At 40.2% G+C, this 22,246-nt stretch overlaps 1 protein-coding gene and 1 long non-coding RNA gene across 17 annotated transcripts in view; one reads left to right on the top strand and one right to left on the bottom strand.

Moving 5' to 3' along the window:
* Nucleotides 1-375: 375 nt before the first annotated feature.
* On the bottom strand, nt 376-14,394 carry LOC310901680. Its single transcript, XR_014586019.1, has 5 exons — nt 14,242-14,394; nt 8,157-8,295; nt 2,082-2,122; nt 1,236-1,356; nt 376-518 (listed from the first exon to the last, which is right to left on the bottom strand). It is a non-coding gene; the product is annotated as an uncharacterized lncRNA (long non-coding RNA).
* A 72-nt stretch (nt 14,395-14,466) lies between these two features.
* BAZ2B (bromodomain adjacent to zinc finger domain 2B) overlaps nt 14,467-22,246 on the top strand; it is a 142,785-nt gene continuing 135,005 nt past the window's right edge. For 6 of the 16 annotated variants that reach the window (XM_083841623.1, XM_083841628.1, XM_083841635.1 and 3 more), the window contains exon 1: nt 14,468-14,642. In XM_083841623.1, coding sequence (XP_083697749.1) covers nt 14,543-14,642 — 100 coding nt within the window. In that variant the 5' untranslated portion in view covers nt 14,468-14,542. Of the gene's footprint in view, nt 14,683-21,538; nt 21,690-22,246 lie in introns of those variants that run through there. The other 10 variants (XM_083841634.1, XM_083841636.1, XM_083841637.1 and 7 more) reach the window with 4 other exon arrangements.

Consider the following 22,246-nt stretch of genomic DNA (forward strand, 5'->3'; position numbering starts at 1 on the left):
GAGTGAAAAACTTCCTCCTAATATCTAACCTAAATCTCCCCTGTCTTAGTTTGAAACCATTCCCCCTTGTCCTATCACTACCAACACATGTAAACAGGCTCAGCCTGAAGTAGTTTGATGCTGCTTCCCAGGGTGGTTATTCAGCAACCAGGCCAGGTGAACCCACCACATATCTGCTGTTGGAAACACGGAAGTTGGCTGAATATACTCATTCTCTGCTTCAATGTAGTCAGACGTGTGTTTATACATCTTCTCTGGAAGTCCTATAAATAGGAAAGGTGTGAGACTAAATCTCTGGCAATTACTGAGTAGTTTCTTTCCTGCAGCGTGAGTTTACTAGTTGTACTGGCACGATGACTATCCATCAGCCTGAGGAGAGAGGTCTGTTAATGAGACTGGGAGTAGATGCTTGACAGAGAAGAACAACACATAGCAGTAAAATATCTTTGCTGTTTTCACTGTCTGAGATTATGTGGGTATTGGAGATTTCAGTGCAGCAAGGTGAAAACGTTTTCTTCCTTTTAGAAAACACAACATAAAAGGCTTCTATTTAGATGTTTTGTACATTTTTTGGTTTTGTAGCTAGTAACTTTTTTATACAATCTATGTAGTCTTGATAATATAAATATAACATTCATAAAATAGAGTAAGAATAATCTGATCTTATAAATTACATTGTTAATAGTATTCTTAATATACTGATTTAGTGCTTCTTAATCTTTTCATTATTGGAGCTTAAGACTACTAACAAAGCTACTGCTTACTAACGTAGTCTGGGGAGGGCTTTGCTACAACCTATGAAAATAAGAAATTAGCAAAAAGTATCTGCTCCCTTTGTAAATGTTTGTTGGGTAGATAGGAACAAACTTGTTGACATCCTCTATGACAGCCTGTGTGATGCATACTTAGATCTCCAGCCTGATTATCAAGCAGCTGCTATTATATGCTGTGTGGGTTATGGGAATTCTCACGAACCATAAAGGTTAGCATACTCATCAATCTTTGTAATGCTAGAGGTAAGTGTAGCAAAATATAAAACTATTGAAAGGAACACACTGGCTGTAGCAGCAGTGTGTTCTTAAGTTTGTAGTAGGGTCTTGGGCTTGGACACCATTACCACCAATGAAGAAAGCATGTTTTATAATTTAAAATTTACTAGTTTTCTCTGGAAGCAATTTTGAAATAGCTGTTTTAACTCATTTGGAAATGTAGCCTTGTTTTCACTTACTAATTACCTTGAGATCTTGCTGTTCTACTGGGTATACTCCAGTAGCCTCCTTCGTCTTGAAAAGATTGAGAAGTTTACAGTGAGGTCTCTTATATAACATATGCAGGGTTTCTTTTGTCCAGTGAGACCTGCACAAAATTAGAAAGCAGTTAATTTCCGTTTTCAAATGTACATAGTCTTAATGGTTTTGTATAAATGCAACATAACAGTTCTAATTAATACGTATTTAGTATATTTATGATTAACAAAAATATAACTAATGATTACAAGCCATATTAATGTTTTCAAAGAAGCATTTATTCAAATAAAGTCAAACTGCATAGGATTAACTCATGATTATGATGGTAATTTAAATCATTTTTTAAATGGAAAATTTACATAAAAATGACTTTATGTATGCATGGGCATGTATGGACACACAAATATTTCTCCTTATATTCCTTGCCTGCAGAACACAGTAAATGGATTATTCAGTACATACGACCAGTTACGTTTACAGGTAGCAAAATTAACATAATTTATTCTGGGTTTCAGGATTCCTCATGTAAGTTGTTTCAGAATAGATATGGTTTAGTACAGAGGGAGTCTAGCTATTACACTTTTTTTTTTCATCTACATTATAGCAAGTTACGTTTCTGTTTCATGTTTCTCTTTGGTGTGAAGCTCCCTGCACCTGCAACATACTGGGCTATGACATGAATTGAAATAGGCAGAAGGAAAGATAATTCTTAATCCACAAATGTTTTATGCCAGTGGAGCTTCTCTGGTTTCAAGGCAACTACTCAACAAAAGAACTAGAGAAAATAAAAACTTTTAGCAAGCTACAAATTTGCACCCCTCTGCTTAGTCTTACTTTGAGGTAATTTTCAAGATTTGATGATAACATATTTTGCCCTAGAAAAAAAAAGAAAAGAATATCAGTTCATGGCAGCTGATGCAGTTTTGCTTATTTACTAAGTTCCATTTTTGACTGACTTGACACTCCTGCAATTTGCAGAAGTTTTTCCAAGATATTAAATCTCATTTCTGGACCATACTCGTTCTGGAATCATTCCAGCTTTTGCCCACATCAAGATCCTTAAAACTTCTTTAATCGAAGTATTACAAAATGATGTGTTTAAAACTGATATTCAGGCAGATAAAGTTTTGTTCTGGATTTAATTTTGACAAACCAAACTTTTTCATTACTAATATATACTGAAAAATATTCATTTGTTGCATGAAAACTCACAATCTGTTTCCTTTGAGCACATCTCTTTAAAGCGTTGTGCAGGGTTTTTGTATTCTTCCCCTCAGGGTTGTCTTTCTATGTACATAGCCCCTCTCCAACCAAAAAATTGCAGTTTGTTTGTTTTATTAGTGAAAAAGGACTTGAGCCTGATGCTTTTAATAGCCTTGAGAATCAAAGTGATCTTGAACGGAGTAAGGATGGTTTGCTAGTGAAATTTCCTTCAGAGCTAGATGTGAGTTTGCAATGAGCTAATTCCAAAAGCAATCTTCCTTCAGGAAATATTTTTCCATTGTGTGGGAAGCAAACAAGATTAAAGTATAAACTTGAGAACTAAGTATCATTGTAATCAGGTCAGAGTCCACATGCTTCTCAAACACTCATTGCACTTATTATAATGCCTGTTTCTTTTGTAGTTTGTATTCTTATTTCTCAATGAAGTTACAGAATCCTCAGACTGTACAAAATCTGCAAACACGACATGACTCAATGTTTTATGGCCTTCTCTGTATCCACCTACAAATAGATTTAAACAAACTAACAAAAAACAATGAAGACATAACTGCAAAGCTTTCTTTATATTTTTCTCCAGAGACTCAATTTTCAACCAGAGAAGACATAAACATTTTTACAAGTTTACTTGTCAAGCTAGTGGCTACTAGCATCTCACTTCTTCCCTGGAATCACAGCACAATTAAAATTCTGCTTGGAGTGCATTTGTTTGTGGAGCTGTGAATGATCTGCTTGTATATGAGTACTGCTAAACATCATCTTCCGTGCATGTGATTTTTCGTCTATTCTTCACCCTGATTAAATATAGAATCTCAGAAAAACTTCTGGAAATGAATGACTATCATACAAGCTAGTATTTGCTAAATGCCGTGTCAAGAACATGAAATGTGATTAAAATGGCAACATCCTGTGTCTATGGATGTGTTGAACTGCATTCACCAAATAGGAATGCAGCTTTGTTTTCAAGAAATCTTATGACTGCCTATAGAAGTGGATTGTGTGCTAAGGTGTGTTTAGGTATAGGTATAGATACATGCTTGTTTCTGCAGAAATTTTGAAGTAACGTATGCTAATGCAACGTACAAGGACCTATGCAAACATGCAGAATAATTTACTAACTCATCAAAGAATGTCTGAATCAAAACAACGGACTGTTACTAGAGTTATTATAATTAAATACTGATTGATTCATAATACTTGTGTAGTGTATCGCTTGTCATACATAAGCAGTAGTATAACTATACAAAAGCATGACCTGCAGTGGCAGGGAGTAAGAACGAATGAGTTCTGTGACTACATGAAGCAATACCAACAGCTGCTTTGACAATGCAACCTACGCCCCCTTTTAATGTTTCTCAGGATGACAGCTGTGCTTGTGGGCTGGACGCTAGGAGTGCTGGCATCAGTACTAGGTCAGTGCTAGGTTAAAGGTTGGACTAGATGATCTTAGAGGTTTTTTCCAACCTGAACGATTCTATGATTCTATGAGTTGGAGACTGGCAATGCAGTGAGGCAGGGCTTCACCACAGGATTGTGTTCCTGGAGCTAAACAAGCTCCTGCTTGTCTGCTGAGCCACATGCACTCTGACAAAGGGCACAGCTTTAGACCATGACAAGTATTAGGTAATGTATCCTAATTTAAGCCTCTTCCTTTTCAAGGTAGGTCAAATTAACCTCACATTTGCTATGGGAATGGCGCATTCATGGGCATTCAGGACAGGTCAGCTGATACACAGTTGAATTCCAGTAATTTAGCTTCCGTCTTCTTCCAGCTGTCTTCAGGGTGTTGCTTAATGGTACCACAGACTGATCCGTACTACTTAGCATTGGCACAGTCCTTTCTTCCCGCCTAGCCAGAAGCCTGTTCAAGGGCACATGTAGTTGTGAAACCAAATGATGTTCTGATGCAAGGCTTAGATCAGGCCATGAGCTTTTTACTATTCAGTGTGTTACCTTTCTATACTTAGGCTGCTTTCATGAGCAGTGGAGCTCATCTAATGGGCCACGACTACCAAAACATGGGTTCATTGTCTTTTCCACCCAATCGTCCTCACCCATCCCCTTGCCCTCTCCTCCTTAGCTGCTGTCACTCCACTAATGGATATTCACAGGCCATGACCTTCCCTGACACTGATTCTCCCTCTCTGTGATTTTTTTGTGTGTGAATTTATATCACTTTTCTGGTGAAAACAACAGGGCAGGCTGGATGGGGCTTTGGGCAGCCTAGTCTAGTGGGAGGCGTCCCTGCCCATGGCAGGGGGTTGGAACTGGGTGGACTTTAAGGTCCCTTTCAACCCAAACCATTCTGTGATTATATGACTTTATGAAGAGGTAACTGTGAACATACAGATTTTCACATCCAACAGGTTATTTAAAAATTAAGGGCATATTGGAATGTTAATGAGGATAAATACATTGATGAATGCCTCATGCAAAACCTACTTAGAGCAATTGTTTCTTGCAAATATATGTTTTTCTTCTGCCAGTTTACTATTTCTTTCCTTTTCTAAGAATTAAAAAGTGAGAAGCGAGTTTCTGGTTATTATTTGTATCAGTAAACACACATAAGCTGTAATGACCCATGGGATATTTCTAAAATAGCTGCTGTTCTAATAAAGAACAACAAAAAAGGGGGTCTCAAACCCCATACCTTGTAAGGTAGGTAGGCAGGAGACAGGACACTAGAGAATGAGAGCATATTTCCCATTATGATAGAAACTGGTCTCAGCAAAAGGTCATCATTTATTTAATGACTGAATCCTAATTTATCTGTATAGAAGAGCAGTGTAAAGATGGTTAAGAAGCAAGTATTTAAAAATTTCTAAAAGCAAAATTCTCTTAGTCAAGTTATCCCGGGAAACAAATTGCTTCTGTATGGTAGCAATTCAGCAGATGGCACTCTTTCCTCTGAGTACCTTGTGTACCAATGTCCTGTACTGTAATGGGAGGCAGTGTTCTTTTGCAGATGATAGGCTATTTGTTTCTCAGTTTGGATGTATAATCAAGGTCCTCAGCACTTGTAATTATATATTCTGGATTGTATGTGCAAGACCTAAAATATTGATACTCATGTACTCCTTATACACTCATTTGGGAAATACGGGTATCTTACTTTCTGCAGTTTCAGAGTTAAAACTATTTCTCTTTGTTTTAAATGGTCTCTCATGTTGTCCTACGTTGTCAAACAGATGCTGACTTCCTCTTCTGAAATGGATTGTTAGCACCGAATGACAAGATCCGTATATACAGCTTGCCTTGTGGCTTGTTATATTGCAGTTATAAAATATTTTGGCTCTTCAGAATGAAAATTGCTAAGTATCTGTAAAATAATTACTACTGTAGTAGATATATTTAATTGCAAAGCCTGGGTAAAATGCATTTAGTTTTTAATTGGATTTTCATGTATAAAAATTAGAAGAATGTAGCCAGAAACAAGTAAAGAGAGAGTTCTAAATGTACAGGCTATCAACTACATAAATATCCTGGAAAGTTGTAAGACTGCTAGGTGGGGTTGTAAACAATATTGTATTGGTGTCATTTCTTAAGCTTTACTGAAAATATACATTACCAGAAATGTAATCTCTGGGAGAGAAAGAAAGCAATAGTACGCTAAGAAAGTAGAAGTAAGGCTCTCAATAATTTATGTACCTTAAAGTACCAAATCCCATACATAGAGAGAAAAAGGTTTCTATTTCTAATATACTCAATGTTCAATGAGTCTATTGTGTAATCACACTTTTTTTTTCTTTTTGTATTTCAGTATTCATCTCCCTCATCAATACAACGTGTTGGTTTTTTTTTTTTTTTTTTTTTTTCTCCTTTGTTGTAACAGTTTATTAGCACCAGTTAACACAGCAACACCAACTGGTGAAATCAGAAACCTCGTGCTACATTAAAACTGATTTTGGTGAACTCTTCATTTCTTCTTCCTCTCCTGATGAAAACCATTCCCATGAGTAGACCTTGCTCTGAAAAGCTATACATTGAAGCAATTCTATAACTGAATTCTTATTGATTAACTGTATCCCAATGATGTGTAAGGAGGGGCAAGACCACACAGCAAGACAAACTGTACTACCCCAATGCTAATACTCTCACACTGCTTTTAAATACGTTTTGAGAAATTGCTGTGTTGCTAGATATCATACTGCTTTGTTGTGTAATTTCTGCCCTCTTTTTGAACGTAATGTGAAAAGGACAAGGTCACTTTTTGTATCAATGAAATAGCTGAATGTATATTCTGGGGGTAGGTTATCCTCTTTAATTTTTGAGTGTGTCCACTGCATTTTTTAATAAATTCACTCTTTGTTTGCCTGGGAAGTAAGGCTTGCATCCACGTAGCTGCAGGCAAAAACACCAGTCTTGTTTGTTTGTATGTCATTATCAATGGTAAAGATACTTTTTACAATATAATAGAGACTTTTTATCCAGTTACAATCATAAAGGTTGATTTTATTTTCATTTTGCCTTCTGGGTCTCTCCGTTAATTAAGTACTGGTTGGCTTTGAAATCAGTCATGGGTTTTTGAACTGTCTACTACTTCATCTTCAAGATCATCGGTCTTCTTAGCTCGGGCTATAATAAGAGTTTTGCATATCGCTGAACAAGTAATATTGTCTGGAATTTAAATAATGTAGATTCAGTAAGAAAAATATTTGCATTTGAGGAAGAGTGGATGGAATTATGAATTACTGTTTGTCTGGGAAGTTAAAAATCCTAGATTCAAATCTAGCTACAGAGAGCAGAAGGGTCTGACAAAAAGAAAGCCTTTTTTTGTATCTTTTTTTTTGTTACAACTCTGTCTACTTCTGTTTACTGAACAGACTTGTAATATCCTCATGCTAATATATTTATGTTCCTGTGATTACACTGACATAATTAAATTTAGAATGTGTTTTGTGTGGAAGGTGCCATTCACTGTCTGCATTATCGTCACTTAATAAGATAAAGAACAAATATGGTAAGAAATACTATGTTCTCATCATTTAAAGCACATTCATGGAATTAGTTAAATCACTTAATATCTTGTATATGATATCAAAACACTAAATTATGTTGTTTGTCTTAATAAACAAGAACAACTGGCATTTTCATATGAAAAGAGAATGCAGGAGAAAAGAGAACATAGTACTTTACTTCCATGTTCACCAAGCTGCATGAGCTCCAAGTGAGAGGTGAAAATAAATATAGTACTGCTTTAAAAGTCAGCCTGCATTTATCATTGTCAGCTCTAAAATAACTAGTTAAGCATGACGTTTACTTTGTGATAAACAGTCATCCAAGCAATTATCCAAAACAAACATATGCAATTAACTTTGGTTATGGTCCTGAATCCAAATACTTACTGAAGGGGGAAGGAAGGGAGGGGAGGGAAGGGGAGGGGACAGGAGAGCTATCTGAAGATTCACACAGGATTTTTAAAAATGCCTACAGTCCAGCTACAACTGATGTTCAAAGCCTTGGACTCACAAGTGCCTATTTAATTGAGATAACATTAAATGCTTTACAAGACTCTGAAGTGTGTTTTCTAAGACTAAAATAAAAGCTACACTGGGTCTCCAAAGATTTGTTTACTAATAAGCTTGGTGCTTTCTGTAGTGTCTTTTCACCAGATGGGCGGTTATTAGCCCGGCCTGAGATATTGTTGACAGTGATCCCTTAGCTGTCAGGGTGGTTTCCTGGGCTCACCTTCAACTGTCATTACAAACGAAGACATGGCAGTTTCGGCTGATACACAGCATTCGGAACAAAGTCCTGCAGCATGACGTAAGTCCACTGCCTGTAGAAGGCTAATGCTTATGATGTTCACTGTCTGTCAGGATTGCTTCTGAATGATGGAAGAAAAGGTGACATATGTCAAGGGGAAAATTAACTACTAATACAGCAATTAATTTAATGAAAGCCTACTTATTCTACCCAACTTCTGTTGCACATCTATTCCTGAAGTTATTAAAATTGTTCTCTGTGTTCTTTGCTTCCTCTGTATTGTGTATATTGATGTATTATGTGTGATCAATTTGGAAGTCTGAAGTTGGGCAGATTTTTTATCATTATATTTGACCAACTATTCATTTTACTTTTTTGTCCATTTCTGTCAAATATATGCTTCTTTCTAGCGGTACATTGTAATGGGAAAAAGGAGTAACCTGTTAAAGCCAACAAACCAAGGCTCATGAGACAAAGACTGTGATTATTGTCAAAGCAAAAAAAGAAAAACTTTTTTTTGTTTATCACGTGGATACGTAGCTAATAGGAGAAAGTATAGCAATAGTGAAAAAAAAACAACTGAAAACCAGTTGTATTATTTTGATGAAAATTCCTCCATTTTCTACTAAAAATATTTTACTAAAATATTAGATCTATCCCAGCATCTTCTCGCATCCTCTGCAATAAAACAAGATACAGGGAGCAATATATACAGATTCTTGTAGGAGTCTGCAGTTGACTACATGCATCCACGAAGGACGTAGCAAAACAGCCAGCCCCATACTGCTGCAAAACGTGCTTATACCAGGAATCAACTGCATTCTTCTCACCATTTATTTCCTTAAAATTAAGTCTTTCTGAAGCAACTAACAAATGCGTATATGACCATTGTTTGCTTCATCTAGAAGACTCCCAAAAGTCTTAAATTTGAGTCTTGTATAAAGACAATGTACCTGCTTAGTTTTAAATACTGAACCCATCTTTTGGTTTGAATGCACTGAGTCAAAGTATATCTTGGCAGGCTTCTGCTCCTGCTTAGAAGCCTAACTTTAAACATAGATCAGAGTCAATGTTAAAGTTATATTTGAAACAAATGTTGATAGAGGTTCCTTCTCAGAACCGTAAGTCATTGATTTTTCCCTCCACACATTTTAGACGTCAAGATTTTCCTGGCATGCCTCTGTTCACAATGAGCATTATCTTCTGGGGACATCAGGAGGCCATGGCTCCCATAGCTCTTTCCAGGTGTGAAGGACAGTAATATTAATTAATACTCTCAGTGAGGAAAGGAATGCCCGGATGCATATGCTGTATGTTGTTTTGCACAAACCAACCTGTCCAGTCAAAGCTCATATGAATTTACATTAGCATATCATGTGCTGCCTCCTTACCTGGAAAGGATGTCAAAGGGATCCTGGGATAAACTGGACTACCGTAGTAAAGGAGTCAAAGGATGGAAAACCATAGTAATAGTGCTCTGTTGACATTTCTGTGCACTGAAAACTTGTGTGTTGTGGACACGTAATTTTTCGGGTGATCATTTTTGCTTTAAGGACACCAACAGACACGAATTAGAATAGCTCCATGACTAGTGGAACTGGCAAGGCATAGCTTCCTTTCAATCTCCCAGAAGGTCATGTTACAGCTTTTTCTGTAGTTAATAGCAGATAGGATAGGGAATCAATGTATGGGTCATTACCCAGTTTTTATACTAAAATCACTGTTTTAAAATTCAGTTTCCTTTTAAGGAGTTGGATTTCTAAATGAGAACTAAGCTTACAGAAAACTGAATGTTTCATTCATGGAAAAAACAAAATGCTCTTGAAATTAGTGACAAAAAATTAGGTTCCCCCCCACCTTTTTTCAAAATGAAGACTTGGGAGAAAATGCTGTAAATTTCATTTGCCACACTTACAAAGCAATAGCAACAAAATCAACTTCGGATTGCAAAGCATGAGTAAAATCATTCTGTCAAGAGTACCAGCATTCTGAATGCAGCGATCTGTAATGAAACTACCTCTCCAGTCATAGTTCTCAGATTGCTGCCATAACATGTAATTTTAGCAATGACAATACACATCAGATAACAAGGAGATATTGTAAACAAGTCTTCATGTGTTTGTGGTGTTCTCAGAAGCCAGACAGAGGTTGAGCTGGCAGTCATCAGAATTTTGAGTTCAATATGTAAATAATTTTGCGTTTCATCAATCAAAATTTTTCACAGACATCAAAGTGGAATCAGAAGGTTTAGGCTACCTACATTTGTTTTTATTTTTGATACATATTTTGCTTACCAGTGTTTCTTCTTTGTTCATTTTCTTGTTACTGTACTGACTGTAAATCAATTGCCCTGTTTAAAAGCTACTGAAGTCGAACTAAAAAGCCAGAGTATGTTGGCGATTGTTTGTCTGCACAAGGTGAAGAGAACACAACAAGCTGCTTTATCTTGTACTGTAGCAGTGTGTACACTAGGAAGGCCCATGAAGAATTTATTAATTCTGAGGCAAGAACTAGGCTATAAGTGATGATTTTCACAGGTGAAAATCAATCTTGAACAAGAGGAGACATTAATGTAAAGTAGATTAAAACATTCAGTATTATTTTTTTCATTACTTGTAATATGGTGAATAGGCCATGCATTAGAACTTGTTTACATGGCAGTTTATTCTGGAATATGTAGTCCGTATTTGGCATATCAGTCATATATATTCTAACTGATTTTCTCATTTTTCATATGTGGCATGTTGGAATACATATCTGCTAACTTTGGCCAGTTTGAATATGCAGATCAAGCACTTGTGTTTCGTGAAGATCTTTGCTCAAATAACAGCTCTAGATTTATGTCAATCGCAGTTCTGAATACCCTATATGTCCAGAAACCAGGTGCTCAAGCTGCATACTTAGTTAATGAAGATTAATTACTGACCATCTCTGAAAATTCAGTTTTAGGAAAACATATTTCATGTCAGAGGTAGAGATAGAAGCCTATTCTCCTTTGTGGTGTTCATTTTCGTTAGATTAAAGACCAACAGTTCAATATTTCATTAATTCTGTGCTCTAACTTATGCAGCAAACGAGTCAGGAATTCAGTAGACAACTGCCCCCCTCATGTACAACCCTGATACTCCCCCAAACCAGTCGAGATTAATAAGCTCAGAAGCACAAGGAGGCCAAACTGATGTGACACATGCAGCTTCAGTTCTGTGTGTTCTTAACTCAGGGAGTTTGACTTTGCAGTCTTTTTTTTTTTTTTTTCATATAGCAATAAAATGCGAGGACAATGAAGAGTTATGGGACCTTCTCTGTAATAAATGTAACTTTGTGGTCCTTAGGCCTGCTTATGATGACTGACATTTAACTCTGACATTCAACTCTGTAGACCTTGACAGGAAGCTAGATCTGTTATCTTTGCCCATGTAGCTTACTGAAAAATGTAAACTAACGGAATAGAAATCAAAGTTCTCTGTTCTCACTGCTCCTCTCCAAGAATCCGTTCTTTCCTCTTTTACAGCTGCCACCCAGGATCTGGGAATCCAGACAGTTGTCCTTGGCCAGCCAACCTCCGTTGCACTAGAGTGTTATTACATACCCACCCACAAGTATACAGCTGTCTTCTGCCATGAAGCTCTTGTGCACATGAGCAACCCCAGTGATGTCCTCTGGTGTGGATTTAAAAGCATCCAAGAAAGAGCAGTATTTAGCATTTTGACCTTCTTAGGTAAAAAAACCAACTAACCAACCCACAAAACAAGAACTGGTAGACACATGCTCTTTGTGCATATATTTAATGTATAAATATGCGAAGGACAGTATAGAAAGCGAAGGCAGCGTAATGACGCTTAGAATAAATCAGGCTGGAAGGAGCCTCATCACCGCCATTTGCAGTCCACTCTAATTAAGAGCACATGGGCAGATATGAAAGAAGTCATTTCCACGGCAGGCTGTATCAAGCAAGACCCTCAAAACCAAAGCTGTTAATAGTGCAGTAGTTGTGCTTTGATTTCAAGCTAGCCCCTGTTTGAAATCTAACTAGTGCCTGGACTCGAGAGCACGAAGTCTCATTTTTCAACTTCCTTAGATTGTAAGGAAGGCCAAGGAACCTGCTCCTCAATTTCTTCCAATTCCATATACTTCTGCTCACATAGAAGAGAGCCAATAAATCTGTAGATAATGATGACTGCAAGAGGAAAGATCAAGTCTCAGACAACCTGAATAGCTAACTTAATAGCTGATAGCAAATACTTGCCGGTGTGCTTATAGAACTCAGAATTTCATGGAGGGAGATAATACTGATCAATACCATTAATATTATGCAGCAAAAGTATGGAAAAACAAAAATGAGATTACTTCTGTCAAGATTCTAAATTTAATTATATCAGTGTAATCACAGGAACATAAATGTATTAGCATGAGGATATTACAAGTCTGTTCAGTAAACAGAAGTAGACAGTTATAAACAAACAAACAAAAAAAAAGGATATTGGCTTTCTTTTTGTCAGACACTTCTGCTCTCTGTAGCTGGATTTGAAGCTAGGATTTTTAAATTCCCAGACAAGCAGTAATTCCTAATTCCATCCAAGACAAACTGGTGAAAATTAGGATGACTCAGAGAACTGACTTAATATATTTGATACTAGGGAAAACAAAAAATTTATTTTTATCTGAACTGCTCGGTATGCTAAATGAAAAATATTAGTAGAAAACAAAGAGCAGCCCAGGGTCTTAGAGCAGAAGCATATCCTTTTGTAACCTGTAAGATGGAAAAATCATGGCTGGTAAGAATGAGTTCAGTGTTTCTTTTGTTAACATTTCCTTAATACATGTCCCATGAAGGAAGAGAAAGACTTGTGGACTTGCTTATTTATACATTTCAAATATAACTACAGGAATTATTTGCTAGCTGTTTCCTTGGCAGCATCTAGATCTATTGATAGATTGTATCACTGTAATGATACTGTTAAGGTTAGATACTGAGGTTGCTTGAGACTTAACCTCGATCTTTTCCCTTGCAGTCATCAGTATCCACAGATTTCTTGGCTAGCTGTCTTCTTTGTGCACTGAAGAATGTGGAATCAAGTGATTTGAGGTTAGTCAGCAATGGGAAAATTGCCTGTTGTTGGCAGTTAATCTTTCGTCTTAAACAATGTGCAACACTGGACAAACTTGTTGAACTGCCTCTACTACCAACACCAGTTATTGACAACAGATATGTCTAATAGAGATCATGTCTTTTTTTATAATTCTTTTCGGAATACCACATTGAATTTCCGCATCGGTACCTCATGGGAGGAATTGTTCCTCTCTTTCTGTATGTATTGAGATAAAAAGATCCAAAACGGCCTCCCCCCTGCCCCTGTAAAATTTAAGACTCGCATTAATGATTACTCCATTATTATCTTTACATTGATCCTGTTAACGCTTGGGGTTCTCCGTTTCACAGTTCGGATGGCATCTACACCCAACTGAAGTTGAATCTTTTATGTTGCCCCCACAATATTCAAAAAATACTTCTCTAGCCTCTCGTTCACATACTACTAATGGGGACGGGGAAATTTTTGCCATTACCCTCAGCGCTTTCACTGTAGCACCCCACCTGAGCTATGCCCAGCAACGAAGGTTAATAAATATGCCTACTCTGGCTTTTCATAGTCTTATTTTAAATCATGCAGTCTCTTAAAAAACAAGCGCGTAACACCGCTTTGAAGAATGAAAGAACCGATTCCCCTTTTCCCTCTAGGCGGCGCGTTGATGGCTACTCCTTTCCTCAGCAGCCTGCCCTGCTCTCTCCGGGCATGTGCACGCCACTCGCCGTTCCAAACGTGCACCTGGTTTGCCATAAGCATTTAACTTGCTGTTGCCCCGTGGTTCTTACGTGGATAACTGACTCATTCAAAAGCTCCGCGCTGCCTGACGCCCGCACACCCTTTAAACAAGGAGCCTAAGTTGGATTTCACCGTACTTCAAAGAACTCTTGCCAATAAGCGAGCAGATGAGGAAACGCAAGCGCGCAGCGAGCCACTCGAGCACGAGGTCACCTGCAGCTGCTCTGACACCCGCAAGGCCCTACCTCCGGGCCCTACCTCCGGGGCAGGGCCATGAGCGCCACGATCCCGTAACCGAGGCGGGAGCGCGGCCTGCACCCCGCACCTCTTCGGGTGCTCGGCACGGGACCGGTGAGGGGCTGCCTCACGTGGCTGCCCGAGGTTAAACCGAGCTTGGCCAATCGCCGCGGGCGTTACTGGACGGCCAATCACCAGACAGCTGTGGGCGGCCCCGCCCCGCCGCGCCGGCCGTTTGCGCCGCGGCGCGTGGGAGCGAGCGGCGACGGCCGGTAACGGCGAGGCCGGGGCGAGGCCCCTTCCGAGCTTATGGCTGGGCTGCCTGGCCTCGGGGAGCCTCGGGGAGCCTCGGGGAAGGGCAGCGGCGGGCGGCTGGGCGAGAGCCCGCGAGGCCTCGGCGGCGAGAAAGGTGCTGAGGCGCCTCCCGGCGCGGGACGGCGGGAGCCCCGGTAGGCCTCGCCCTGTGCGCCGACACGGGCGGTCAGAAGCCAGGGACGAGGCCGAAGGTGGGCCGGAGGCCGCCGAGGGGCTGAAAGTCGCAGGGAGGCCGCTGGGTCTAGCAGTGAGCTCCGTGGCTGTTCCCCCGTGTGGTGTACCTTTGATGACTGTTGTTAGCTTGGTAAACCGCTGGAGCGTAGCAGTAAAGGAGACCGAGCGCAGTGTGCCTGGGTTATTCGAGTCTCATGGGAACCACGGAGGTTGATTTTAACTTCGGCGTTTTGTGAACGCGTGCAACCTTCTATCTGTCGTGCGGTGATATTCATATTTAAGTGGGATTTGATGTTGAACTCTAAGACAAAGTGCTTAAAACTTACTTTAGGGGTTACTGTTGGTGATGCTGTGAAAAAAGAGAAGGTGTAACTTCTAAGGGTCATCGTTTCACTTATCTTTAGATCTGTTTTTTTTTTTTTTTTTGTCAAGAATAGCATTTCTGGTTTAGAGGAAAACTGAAAGATATTAACTGGTTGATGTTGTCGTGCTAAGGACATTCTTTGGAGATCAGACCCCTGTCTTATGTATTTCTTTTTACTTACTGATACAGTTGGAAAAGCCGTTATCCCAGTGGCTTAATAGATGAGTCAGAGCCCTTTGATGTATTCGGTAGTCTTTCTTAAACTACTTCACCACCTATTGTAGCTGCCACATTTAATCAAATCAGTGAAGTTATCTGCAGCAGTGTAGTACCATGTTATGTTAAATAATTTTCTGAGAAGTAGCAGCAAACAGTGGCTTTTGTAGTGAAAGGTACCAGGAGTTAATTTGATCAAACTACTTGTATATCCTAGATGAATGGTGTCTTAGGCTGTTTTTTCCTTTCTTTCTCTCTTCATAAGCATATTTAAAAATATGCTTAAATAAAGTAATTCAGTTTCTTATCTAGGTTAGCTTTCTAGAAGTAGTTATTTTGTGTTATATATTTTCCATTTTATGGATAGTTCACGGGGTTCTTAAAAGGTAAGTGTGTATACAGCGTCTTTAGCAATGTTATTTGCAAATGCACTTAGGATACACTTAGAGAAGATTTCGAAGCCTAATAATCTGAACTGCATAAGCAGGCATAGTTTGTGTGTCAAAACTAAAGGTTCTGTAGAAAACAGATCTTGATTAAAGCACATTTGGTTAACTTGAATCTGTTAAAAAAAAAAAAAAAAACAGATACATTTCCAACGCTGTATTGGAGTGTGTTGAAAAGAAATACTGTGTTCTGTTTTAATAAACTAAAAATTAGCTGGACAATATGGATAAATTAAGCGTAACTTCAAAGGTAGCCAACTGCAAACTGTTATGCTATGGATAAAACTGTTCAAATCTTAAAACTTAAGCTAACGTATCTTTAATAGTTCAAGTGCTGCCTAAATTATTTTGTCAGTAAACAGGTATTCAGAATAGTTTGTTTCAGTGTATGTTATATGTCTGTAGTATGTAACGTGCTGTGCTTTGAAATTAAGTTCATGAACAATTAACAAAGCAAGCTGAAATTTTTGCAAGAGTTCTTAATCCTTGTGACCTGGCCAGATTCCAAGTTGGCTAATTACATAAGGTTATTTCCTGTTTAGCCTTAGTTACATGAGAGATGCCATCACTTCCTGTCCTAAACTATTGCGCAGTTTTGATGTCTGTTCTCTATCAGCTGTTGCACTCTGCCCTGAAAGTGCCACTTTTCACTGGTTGGTGTAATTAACCACAGATGCGCAGAATTTTGAGGTGGGCTTTTTTGAACTCACGTGGTTAAAGAAACAACAGGAGGAGAGGAAAATACTGCTTTGGTCGGAGAAAATTCAGCTTTGATTTTGGTTCAGAACAAAGAGAGCTTCGGGTAAAGAAAATTACCTAAGCTGTTTTGTAAGAAATTTAATAGAGGTGCGTAGGGAAGGGGAAATGCTACACATCTCTAAATACAGAAGAGAAGATGGGAGGAAAGGCGCCTGATTTTTGGGAAGAAGATAAAGGTCTGGATTTGTAAGCTAATATTTCCCTGTCTTATTCGTTGTAAAATACTTAGAAAATGAGAATACCAGTATAAAGGGGATGTATTGAAGATGATTAAAAAAACAAAACAATACCACCAAAAACTTCTTTTAGAAGGTTATTAGTATAATTATTGAGATTAAACTGACATTGTTATTGCATAAATAGAATTATGAAAATATTATTTTTATTTATGCTCCAACCTTGTAGATGAGAAAAGATGTGAAAGACTCTGGAGCAGTTATGGAAGGCAAGGCTTGTGTATGAGACACTGCTAAAATGGAGTTGGCAGAATGAATCATTGATTTCTCTATCTTCTTAGAAGAGCAGAAATAGTCTTTAATAGTCGAGTAATGAAGTAAAATGAAGTAAAAACAACTTGTAGCTGCTATTATCTCCACTGATTGGAGGAGTGCACTTATTAATAAGTGTGTTTGGTAAGTTGTGTGTAGTATGGGCTGATGCAGAAGCTCCATAGGAAGGATTTTTAGGCATTGATTGCGAGTGTGTGTTGAGTTGCGGATCCTCTGGAATTTCTTCTGTTGTCCCTTGTTCAGATCATCTGACTTCAAATCGATATTCTCTGCAAATATTTACAGTCGCTTTTCTGTGGATTCCTTTGCCTCAGCACTTTTGCAAAGCTTTAGAAAAACTGCCTGCGTACTGATTTTCTGCAATTAAAACAGGATTTCCTAATGGATGCTACTTAGAGTAGCGATCACATCAGTCCAGCTGAAAAGCTATTACATTTGTTTTATGTACTATGTAAACATATTTGTGCTTTTAAAGGTTTGGGGGGCCCTTTGTCTTTCTGACCTCATCATTACAGTGAGGAGAGTTACATCCTCATTTGACCATGCTGGGATGATGTCTTAAAACCGGGGGAGTAAGAGCATAAGGCCAGGAGTATTTAGGTGTATTAACCTGTATACATAGCCCTTGGAGAGTGATAGCGTAGTAGCTGTGGTGCCAAAAGTATCTGTGATGAGAGTAAACCCCCTAAACATAGAGTAAATTAAGCACAAAGGATGTGCTTTTAACTGGTTTACACTGTTAAAGCTTTTGAATGTAGTTTTTAAACACAAATTGCCCATCAGAATTGAATGATTTATTAAGATTTTTTAAGAAAATTGACCTTCATTTTTTTGATTAACAGCATACTTGGAATGTTAAACGCTTCTACCCTTCATGAGAGGAATAGCTAGTCATACTAACCTTGCAAAAACTTTTTCTTTGATGGTAACTTTCTACTGATCCTAAGTGAATGTCAAGTCTGTCCTAACGTATTTTATAATATAACATTTTATAATAATAAAATATGTGCTTGGTGAACCCTTCCCCAGGACAGCTGTTAGAGAAAGCGTATTGTAGAGTTTCTAACCTTCAGAGAGTACTGGATGGCTTTTTAAAACTCTTTCCAAGACTGTTATTTTCTTCAGGTGGATGAGAAGGTCTGACTGGAACAGGGTATCTTAGAGGCTCAGATACGTGTGAATGTTTTTGTCAGGCTTACCTTTACTTCGCTGACCTTAGCGCACAGCCGTGCAAGCAGATGAACTGTCACAGATGGAGGGTTGTAAAACTGTGCTGCCAGCATGTGAGTAGGGGGTGGGGAAGAGAGGAACCTCTTAAACCGGCTTTGCCTTTGGGGAGATCGCAACAGTGAACTCCATCTACATAGTCCCATAGGAATTTTGGGCTTGTCCTTCCAGACGTGTACGTATGTGATAATCTTTTAGCACATAAATGATCCTAGTGGTATCAGTATAATTATTCAAATGTATAAGGTTATATGCCTGTAAATACAAAGCCTCCTTTTTTAAATTTTTCTCCCAGTTCACCAATCAAATTTATGAATGCATTGGTGGGTACAAGTAGCTAAAGAAATAGTAATGATAAGGTCAATAAGCATAAGAAAAGACAACTGAAACTACAAAACCGTACTCTGATATTATATATATATATATATTTATGGCACTTACACTGGAAGCCTAAAAAGAATTCCAAGTCTAAGTATGTTTGCAATTAATTTGTCATACAAAGAAATAAAAAGAAACAAGAACACTTTTTTTTTAATACAGTATATATGCTGCAGTTTGAATTTCTATCTTTTTTTTTTCTTTTTTTAATTGAGAATTACAGCTCTTAGTATTGCCAGGGAGAGAACAGCCAAATTTGGAGTCTAGGAACGCTTCTGATGTAATAGTTACTCAGTTTAAATACATTGGTAGCATCCACTAACAACAAATTCTATGGAATAACTGGAAAAAAAAAAGTAAATTTCTTTTTGTAAAATAAGAATTGTAAAATAATAATGAGTTTTGCAGTACTAAAACAGTTCTTTCCATTGTAACCAATGGAAAAAACATCTTTAACCATTTTGTGGTGTAGGCTATAAGATACTTTGTAGTGACCTAAAGCTGTTCTGTTTGAGGGCAAAATTAATATTCAGTGCAATGAGAAGGACATTGCTCGTATCTTTTAATTTGACATCAGATACGTCACAGTGGTTTTAATTTGGATTGCTGACTTCACTTTGTGAAGAGAAGTAGTACGTCTTGAGCTCTGTGGATCTGTATTCAAGTAGATTAAATTCTGTCCTGCTGAGCATTACGGAAAACCGAGATTACAGAACACTGTCCAAACATACGTCTGCTTTTCAAAAGATACTATGGTTTGGCTTATTGATAGAAAATATGTTTAGAATGGTTATTTTGAGTAGTGGTAATAAGAGTAGATATTAGAATTTATTTGAAACATTACAGGCAGAGATAATAAGTGTGTTTCTGTGTGTGTATATATATATATATATAGATAGATAGATAAACCAGTAAATTTGATAGCAAGTTATCTAAACCCATTGTTTATTTTCCCTTTTTATAAAATCCTGTTATCTCCTAAATGACAATATTGCCGTCTTGGAAAATGTATGAGTTCTTGATTCATAACAATCTGAGCAAAACAGCTATTTATTGTATTCATTCTTAACCCACATTTTTTTTCCGAAGAACATTATTAGCAAATTTTGAGGTTAGAGAGGTACTGACCCAATCAAACACGTACCGAGCTTGGCCTCTGAGTTAATTAAATATGGGTTAATAATATATTATAAGGAAATCATTGTCCTTATTACAGTTATTAGGTAGTTAGTCAAATTATAGCTTCAAAGGAATGCAGAGCATGGAGAACTCAGGACTAAATTATGCATTTGAACCTTAGGCCAGCTTTTACTGTTGAGACAGTTTGCTCCTAAGAGAAATTGTGTCATCGAAATTAAATGCCTTTCTGAGGATGGAAGGTTCCAGTTTTTAATGAAATTACCGAGTGTGGTGTAGTGAAATGATTAAAATCTGTATTCCGGGAACGTGGCAGAGAAAAAAAAATCAATAAATGTTAGCAAACCTGTGGTGCCTGATGTGAATCCTGGGAATGAAATAAACTACTACAAAAATAACAATTAAAAACATACCAGCACATTAATTTATTTAGCATGAGTCTCATGAGACATCATCTTTGCTAATTTTTAGCATACATTGTACTGTGTAATGGGAAGCTTTCTTTTCTCCTATCTGTATTAGGCAGCATTTTTGCCCTTCCCCCAGTGTCCCTGCATCGCAATCATTGTGCTTGCACTTATTATGTTACAAATGACCGAGGTAAGGCTGACATTCTCATTGCATGCAAAAAGAGCTAGTCTGCCAAGCTTTTTTCCCCCTAATGAAGCAGCTTTGTGAAATCTCCCCATGTGTTAATACTAATGAAGATCCTCCAGCACAATTAAAATCGCAGCCAGAGGCTGAAGAGGAAACAGAAAACAATGGCATCTTTCTGCATATACATATTTCTTTGTGCTGAGATCAGCTTTATTTAGAAATAATGTTAATTTCAAAAATGCTCGTATGCAGCATTTAACCAGGCAAACGAGCCGAACGTATTTTTGAGTTCTGCAAATGCAATTTTAAGTAGCTCCTACTGAGAAAATGTACTCATTGCACTGTGGTATAACTTTAAGTCTGTGCTGTTATGGTTTATGGAGAGCAATGCCTTGGCTCTTGAAGCGTACTTTAACCCTGACTGAGTTTGAGACTGTGCCAAAGAAAGAAAAAAGAGGATACCACGTGTGTAAATGGAAGCCGTGTTAGAGGGAAGCACAGGCTTCTCCTCTTTCATAAATAACCCTGGCTAGGCGGTTGCTTAACAAAAAACTGGCGTTAAAAAAAAAAAAAACAAAAAACAGAACAGGTTGTGTCAATAGCTGGTGAATTTTAAGCTCAACATAACGCGAACTTAATCTCCTGCCCTTCTTAGCTTAGTTTAACGTAAATTTAATTTACGTAGTTCTCATGAAGTAAGAACGGTGAGCGTTGCTTCCGCACGCAATCCCCGATTTGCTCGGCTTCTTGGAAATGTCTCCCCTTGGGGGAGACGGGTCGCCTGTTTGCCAGTCGATGGCCATTGTTTGTAGCGGAGCACCTTTGATTTTCTTAAAGCCTGCACTTAGTCTGCAGCGCGAGATGCCGCGGTGGTACTCGGGGCGGACTGCCGCGCGCGTGCCCCGGGCAGGCAGTCCGTCGCCAAAATCGGACCAGATGCGGGCGGGCGTCCTTTTGTCGCGCTTCGGCGAGCGACGGCCGCGTGCAACTTCGCCTCAGCGACGAGAGCGGCGCGGGGGCTGCGCCTGGCGGCCGGCCCGCAGCTCGCTGCCCCGCGGCCCCGACAGCCCCGGCCCGGCGCCGTGACGCGCCCCGCGCCTCCCGCTGCCGGCCGCGGCCGCGCGCGACTTTGGCGGGCGGTGGGGGAGCCGCGGCGTGACGTCACTCCCGGCCGTAGGGCCCCAGCCAACCTCGCCGAGCCGCCGGCCTCGCCCGGCGCCGCGCGCGCCCCCGCCCGCTCCGCGGGGCCGCGCGCGGCTCCCGGCAGCGCTGGGCAGGGGACGCCTTCCGGCACGCGCAGCCCGGCGCCGGGCAGAGCTCTCCCGGCCGCGGAGGTGAGGCGGCGCGGGGGGGGTGCGCGTGTGCGTGTTGGGGGTTCTCGGGAGGAGCCGGGCCGCGGCGCGCTGCGGGGTCGAGCCGCGGGGGCTTCGCGCGGGGAGCCTCGGCCGGCCCCCGGCCGCCTCGCCGCCCGGCCCCGCGGAGCGGGTCGCGCCTTTGTTGAGCGGGGCCGGCCGCGGCCGTGCGGCCCCGCGGGGCCCTGCCCGGGCCGGGCCGCTGGGACCGAGCCCCGGTGGAGGCGGCCGGCGCCGGGCGTCCCGCGACGGGGCGGGGGCGGCGGGGTCCCGCGCGGCTTCCAACTTGGCAGCCGGTGTCCGGCCGGGCCGCCCCGGTCACCTCCCTGACGGGCGGCTGCCGGCGGCCCTTTGTGTGGCGCGGCGCGGCGCCCGCCGCCCCTACCCCCCGGCGCTGCCCCGTGTGCCCCGGCCCCGCTGGCCGCGGCTGTCAGGCCCGACCCCGGCCGTGCGGGGAACGCCGTGAGGTGGGCGGCGGGGAGCCGGCGGCGGGCGCGATCACCGCCCCGGCACGGGCGGCGCCGGGCCCCCGCCTCCCC

The sequence above is a fragment of the Anser anser genome, assembly GCF_964211835.1.
Source record: "Anser anser genome assembly, chromosome: 6".
Classification (NCBI taxonomy): domain Eukaryota; kingdom Metazoa; phylum Chordata; class Aves; order Anseriformes; family Anatidae; genus Anser; species Anser anser.